Raw genomic sequence first — 6,850 nt, forward strand, 5'->3', positions numbered from 1 at the left:
TCTGCTGACCACCAGGGAGGTTTTCTTTTTCTTTTGGACTTGCTAATGGGGCAGGCCTTTCTTAGTGCATAGTTGCAGGTTTCTGTGAAAATTGAAACTAGTTCGTTTAGACTAGAAATTGTTTGGGGGTATGAAGGGGGATCCATTGGGATTTTTTCCCTGAAAATGTTTTTGTATTTTTGCCAGTCTGATTTCTTGGGTTTGTGAAAACTGCTGGTTTTGAGGGGTGGTTGTGAGGTTCGTTTCTATATACCTGTGGTCCGAGAAAGAGTGCTTATCTAGCACCCACCAGTGAGTTACTTTCTCTAATAGTGGTTTTGAGACGAGAGTAAGGTCTATTACCTGTTTTCGGTTCTTAATGATAAAGGTGGGGTCATTACCTTTATTACATATGAAGAGATTTGAACTAAAGATAAAGTTATAAAGAGACTCACCGCGGTCGTTTGTGTCTGTACTTTCCCATTGTGTATGGTGGGCGTTAGCATCACAGCCTATTAGTAGGCCTATGTTTTGCTTTTCGCTGTCTTCTACCAGTCTCCTTACCAGCTCATCCGGCGGTTTTTGCCTTTCGTAGGCCATGTTCGATGACAGCACTCGGAACGGAGATGGCTGACTCTCCACGGTGGCTGCCGCGATATCTGCATCGCTGTAGTTATGGACAGAAAAATGCTAAGGTGCTTTTTGGCTTAAATGCAGGCCCTTTTTTTACCTTTGCTGGGAGCTGTTAGAAGCTTATATTCCTTAGTCCCTAATCCTGAAACCTTTCCTCCTGTTCCTGGATCAGAACTATGTCGACTCCATCTTGAGCCAGATGGAGTTGAAGAGCAGCGGAAGCTGCCTTACTGTGGTGGAGGTTTATTTGCAGAAGCCTCATGGACATCTGCTGTGGGCATCTTCACCACGGTTGTATCGGCTCCCTCCTCGTCCGATGTGGGTAGGTCCGTCATTAGACCCATGTTCGCAAGGCTGCGAGGCATCGGTCGAGTAGCCGTGTTCGGTTTCCGATGCCTCGAACTCGGAGGCAATCTCCTCGATCCTCCTTGGCGGAGTCTGATTTGTAAACCTTTATGGTCACTGAGCTAAACCCGAAGTCTAGCTCCCCGTGAGCGGCCTCAATGGGAGCTAGGAACTCCTTGTTTAGGGTGAGGATAGCCTGGTTTGTTGGCCCCTCCATTTCGTCGACCTTCACCACTCGCCAGTCTGAGGTAAAAAGGTTCGGGTTGCATCGCTGCAGCATGGTGAGGATCTGGTCCGGCGCCTTGATGGATGCCGGGATCCAGATCCTTGCACGGGGTCGGTAAGGTACGTCGGACCAGCTCAGCGCAACAAGTCAGGCGCCCTCATACACCTCCCCCGGCTCCTTTACTGCAGCTTTGTACAACTCCGCAGAGCGTTCATCGTCACAGGCGATCACCTTGACACCGCCCACGGTCTTTGCAGACAGGAGGGGGCCAGGTTCTTTGGCTAGAATTTCAAAGCATTTTGTGGCTAGGGCTGCTTCTACCCACTTCCACTTCTTTCGTGGAATTCTGTCACTCGGGTCGTTTTTATCGACCACGCCCAGGAGAATGCGTTTTTTCGCGATCTCCGCAAAGGATCGCCCTGGCTGTACGCGTTGCCGCTTTGCCGAGGGGTCGGAGGGAACGTCCTGGGAGCGCTCCCTCTTAGGTGGAGGTCGCTTCTTGACCTCTGTGGGCTTGGGTGATTTGGGAGCTTCCTTGCCGAAGTTTGGCAAAACGTATATAGCCCATTCCACCTCTTTAACCATTCAGCCGAAGGAGCCGTTTTCGATCTCTCCTGGCTGCGTAGGATTGGACCTGCTGATCGTTTCTCTGCGTAGGTGTGTTTGCCTTTACCGGTTGCCACTGAGTGCTTGCCGTCTTTGGCTGCGTCTGAAGGGGGCATCATGGCACAAGGCCTGGAGATGTTCCCATGGCGACGGCTTTGGGCGGCTTGCACTCAGTCGCCTCAGATTTGAGGCGGAGTTCACCCGAACCCGATCCTGTGGTGTTGGCCAAGATGGTGGGCTCACTCGCCAACTTCGCTGCCTTGAAGTTTGTACGGCCAGACTCAGTCGTCACTGCCGTTTGAGTAGTTGAGTAGTGCATCGCACTTGGAACTCTCTTCCTTCCGTCTACGATTTGAGGTATGTTTTCTTTTGCGACCTATTGCGCCCGCTGAACTGGTCATCGAACACTCGTTTATTGTCGACTTCATTTTCTTTGTCGCGTTCCGTCTGACTCAACGAGATGGTCGTACCCCTTCCCTTGCTTTAGATTTTGGCTGGTAGTCTTCAAAGTCTTACGAAAAGGATGTACACCTTTCTATCCTAGTCCAAGCCACCGAATGCAGCGTCTTGCGTATTCTCATTTTCTTATGCTCTGAGTATGTATGTGTGAGTGAGCTAGATATTCTTAATGTTTAATGCTAGCTTAGAGCGAGGCATTGTTATTCTTACTTTTACCTCAAACTATGCTAATACATGGTACAGTGGCCCTTATATGTATCCATCCAACCACATATAGCCATAACGACATAACGAGGGCTGCTATATTTTATAAAAATTAATACTAATAATAACAATGGTAAATAGGAAAGTATAAAGTGAAAAAGATAAGTGTAATTATAATAGGTATATGTATATGTAAGCATTAAATAAAAATTCGTATATTATTTTACTACGTGTATCCCTATAAATTAATATACTTATTCCGGTGTTCGTCTGGAAAGGTTCACTTGTTTTCCCGTTGTGCAGTACCGCAAGGTTGGCATCGTCATATAATAAATCGATTTGATGATAGCGATGAGATTAGCACGTACTCCGTTCCTTGCAAGTGATCGCCATATTGCTGCCCTTTCAACTGAGTCGATCGCCTTCTTGAAGTCGATGAACAGAATATAAAAGCGGGGCTCTCTATTCCACAGCTTGCTCGGTAATTATGCGTAGTGTGTTTGCCTGGTCTACGCAACTCCTGTGTGGTCTGAAACCTGGCTGTTCGTCTCGGATTGTTGGCTCAATATTTTCCTGAAGGCGTTCGTTCAGCAGTGTAGCTAGGATTTTATAGCTAGTGTTGAGCAGTGTTATCCCTCTCCAGTTGTTGCAGTCGCTGAGGTCGCCTTTCTAGGGGAGCTTCGCGATGATTCCGCTTTTCCATGGGTTACCGCCATAATTTAAATTCAACCGCCAACTAGGCGAAAACCTTTGCTAAAAGTGTTACCCATGATCTGCGGTTATTGGATAGGGCAACACTTATACGACACTTGAGGAAACACTGGCGAAGGAGAAAAGCTGCTCGCTTTGCTAAAATAAATTAAAAAAAAATAAAGTGACTGCTACAAAAGGTTGTTTATTATTGCTCTCCATAGGCCCAAATCAATTAGTGCCTCAACATTTCTTTAAAAAACTTTGTTAGTACTTAATATTAAGCGCAATTAAAAGTGAAGACAACCATTTGTGAAATTCACACGGAACACACGTATACCTATAAGCCAAGATACACACGTACACGTATGAAGGCTATGTATGTGAAGAACTCTGTTGAAGTAGATCACGCCAGGGACCGACGCCATTAGTTGTGAAATTATCTGTGAAGAAGAAACCGACCTCGGAAATGGAGAGAGATGTAACTCTATGCGGTTCATGCAATAAGAACCGACTATCCAGCGGCGTCCCAAACTGGGTGCAGTGCGACGTATGCAAGGCATGGTACCACTTCGCCTGCGTTGGAGTCGATGCCTCTATTGCACAGTCACAATGGACGTGCGACTTGTGCAAACTTGTCGACGATACCCCTTCCACCTCACAGCAAGCCGCTTTACAACGCAACGAACTGACAAATACCTTGCCGAAAGATGGCGACATAATACAAATTGAATCCAATCCCAATAAGCCACCTGAGACATCATATATTCCATGCTCAAAAAACTTGATGATAGAGATGCTAGAAGAGACACGCCAAGTGGAAAAGAAATATATCGAGCAGAAATATGCAATACTTGCACAGCAGCAGGGGGTACAGGAAAGACACATCCTATCATTTGGACCAACTGCATACCAACTAGCAGCAAGGCAAATATTACCAGCGACTTTTAATGGCCAATTTTCATAAGCATGTATGAGAACAGCTGCTCGGTAGCCAGATTTTCAGACGCTGAAAACATGCTTCGTCTCCAGAAGTGTCTCAAAGGGAAAGCCTACGAATTGGTTCGTGATAAGCTGCTACTGCCGGCACTCGTCCCGGAGGTTATCAAGACGCTAAAAACCTTCTTTGGGCGACCGGAACAGATCCTTGACCGGCTCATCGACAAAATCCGTAAAATTAGTATACACAAAGATAGATTGGAGTCCCTAATCGACTTTGCGATGGCAGTGCGCAACGCGTGCGCCACAGTGGAGGCCTGTAACCTGTACGCACATCTTGACAACCCAATGCTTCTGCGCGAGCTTGTTGACAAGTTGCCCACTCAGCATAAATTAAGCTGGGCCATGCATCCACGCAGTGCTTCTATCCCTGTTGTACAATCATTTAGCGACTGGATATACAATTTAGCAGAAGCAGCCTACACAGTCATACCTGCACAAAATTCATGGAGCGTGAATACCCACACGCACTTATCAACCGGAGGAATGTGTGAGTCCGAAGACGATCAGAAGAAGGAAGACGCCAAACCGAACCCTTCATGCGTCATGTGCAACTCCACCGAACATTACGCCGCCCAATGCGAGAAATTTAAAAGTTTGCCAGTTCCGGAGCGACATCATATAATCAACGACGCCAAGGCCTGCTACAGATGCCTAAAGATGCACCGTCGCAAATGTTTCTCAAAACGCGATTGCGGCGTTGATAACTGTTAATCAAAACACCACCCTCTCCTTCACAGAGAAGCTCCTAAGCCCGAACTCGTCAGTACCCACCATCAAGAAACTGGCCTCGAAGAATCATACTTTCGAATCCTGCCGGTAACACTATATGGGAACGGAGCAAAGGTCGACACGTATGCGTTTTTGGACGAGGGCTCATCTGTAACACTTATCGATGAAGGAATTCTGAAGCTCCTCAAGGTTCCTGTTTCCTCTGAACCACTTTGTCTGCAGTGGACCGGAGACACCACCCGTACGGAGGAAATGTCTCTCAAAGCCCAGGTAAAAATATCGGAGATGGGGAGTGGAAGAAAACTGTGGCTCAACAACGTGCACTCAATCAAACACCTTTCCCTACCTAAGCAAACCGTTGACGCATATAAACTTGGCAGCAAATACAAGCACCTACATGAAAAAATTAACAAGAATACAGAGCTATTCGATAAAATTCAAGGCCAAATTGACAACCTAGTCGACAAAAACTACGCATTCGAACTAGACCAAAGATATAGCAGAGGACATAAACCGTGTGTGGTACCTCCCTATATTCATCGCTCTAAACCCAAACAAGCCAAATAAAATAAGATTGGTTTGGGATGCAGCTGCAAAGAGTCACGGCAAATCCCTTAATGACTTTATGCTGAACGGACCCGATTACTTAAACCCGCTAACCGAGGTTTCATCAAATAACTATCCAGCAAAGCAAAGAACATGCATGTTCAACGATTTCTGTGGCTCAACAAGGGCAACAAAACTTCCCGCGTGCCCTGTATTGCTCACTATGTGCGAGACAAAAACGCACAGGAGTTAAAGGATCAATGTCCCCGAGCTTTCGAGTCAATTACAAAGGCTCATTATGTGGACGACTTTATAGACAGCTACACCGACGACTCTGAGGCGATCGCAGTAACATCAGAAGTCCGAGACATTCATGCTGAGGGAGTATTCAAACATCCCAAAGAACTTGGTGGCCCGGAGAAGGTTCTTGGTATGTATTGGGAACCCTCAAACGACGTTTTTAAGTATACTTTTAGATTCGCGAGACTTAAAAGAGACGTCCTAAATGGAGAATCCATACCAACGAAACGAGAAGCCCTACAAGTATTAATGTCGAGTTTTGATCCCTTGGGCCTGTTATCCTGCTACACGATAGGCCTTAAAATGCAACTGCAAAAAGTATGGCGAGCAGGCATAGACTGGGACGAAGAACTGCCCGACGCCCTGTTCACGTCATGGCAACAATGGAAAACGGTCCTGCTTCAAGCTACCGAAATGGAATTTCCTCGCTTCTACTCCACTTTGCTGCCGATTGCCGATCAGATTGATCTACACACATTTGTAGACGCGAGCGAGTACGCCATATCTTCGTATCAAGCGTGGAGCAGACGTCGACACAGTACTGGTAGCAGCCAAATGTAAGGTCGCCCCATTAAAACCAGTCTCAATACCACGCATGGAACTACTGGCCGCTGAAATTGAAGTGGGCCTCGCCAAAAAGGCCATGAATGCTAGAAGGCTCAACATCAATTCAAGTACATACTGGACAGACTCTAAGACCGTTCTACAGTGGCTTGATATGGACCCACGGAAATTTCATGCCTTCGTTATGCATAGAGTTGGGGAGATAATCGATAACACAAGTAGAAACCAATGGCGATGGATTCCCACAAAGCAAAACGTTGCGGACTCAGCTACCAAATTCATCAAAACTCCTGACGCTAATCGCTGGTTAAAAGGCCCTCACTTCCTAGTCAAGCCAGAAAGCGAATGGCCACTACAAGACATTACTCTCGATAACAGCGAGCCGTGTGAACTACGTAAGCATATCTTCGTTGTAAACAAACTAAAGTATTTTGATTTTGCAGTAGAGTATGTAGAAGCGCTGGTCGATGAAAAGATACACAAAGATAAAAAGATACAAAGAGGGAAAAGAAATGTAGGCCTAAAAGTAGGCAATGGTTTTGGAGGGTGTCCCAACTGTTAGCCAAA

General features: G+C 46.4%; 2 protein-coding genes across 2 annotated transcripts; one reads left to right on the top strand and one right to left on the bottom strand.

Moving 5' to 3' along the window:
• Positions 1 to 946: 946 nt before the first annotated feature.
• Positions 947 to 1,768, bottom strand: LOC122756601. The gene is made up of 2 exons (XM_044006691.1): positions 1,347 to 1,768; positions 947 to 1,283 (listed from the first exon to the last, which is right to left on the bottom strand). The coding sequence occupies exons 1-2, from the start codon at positions 1,766 to 1,768 to the stop codon at positions 947 to 949; spliced, it is 759 nt and encodes a 252-aa protein (XP_043862626.1).
• Positions 1,769 to 5,572: 3,804 nt separating this feature from the next.
• On the top strand, positions 5,573 to 6,280 carry LOC122756602. Its single transcript, XM_044006692.1, has one exon. The coding sequence runs from the start codon at positions 5,573 to 5,575 to the stop codon at positions 6,278 to 6,280; it is 708 nt and encodes a 235-aa protein (XP_043862627.1).
• The last annotated feature ends 570 nt before the right edge of the window (positions 6,281 to 6,850 follow it).

Source organism: Drosophila santomea, unplaced genomic scaffold (assembly GCF_016746245.2).
Source record: "Drosophila santomea strain STO CAGO 1482 unplaced genomic scaffold, Prin_Dsan_1.1 Segkk63_quiver_pilon_ctg1_scaf, whole genome shotgun sequence".
Classification (NCBI taxonomy): domain Eukaryota; kingdom Metazoa; phylum Arthropoda; class Insecta; order Diptera; family Drosophilidae; genus Drosophila; species Drosophila santomea.

Excerpts from the sequence above, each read along its gene's own strand:
- LOC122756601 (XM_044006691.1), bottom strand. The coding sequence starts at position 1,768 with ATGGTTAAAGAGGTGGAATGGGCTATATACGTTTTGCCAAACTTCGGC. Across the intron at positions 1,284-1,346 it reads GTAAAGGAGCCGGGGGAGGT|GATCTGGATCCCGGCATCCA; the intron begins GTATGAGGGCGC and ends ACCCCGTGCAAG.
- LOC122756602 (XM_044006692.1), top strand. The coding sequence starts at position 5,573 with ATGCATGTTCAACGATTTCTGTGGCTCAACAAGGGCAACAAAACTTCC.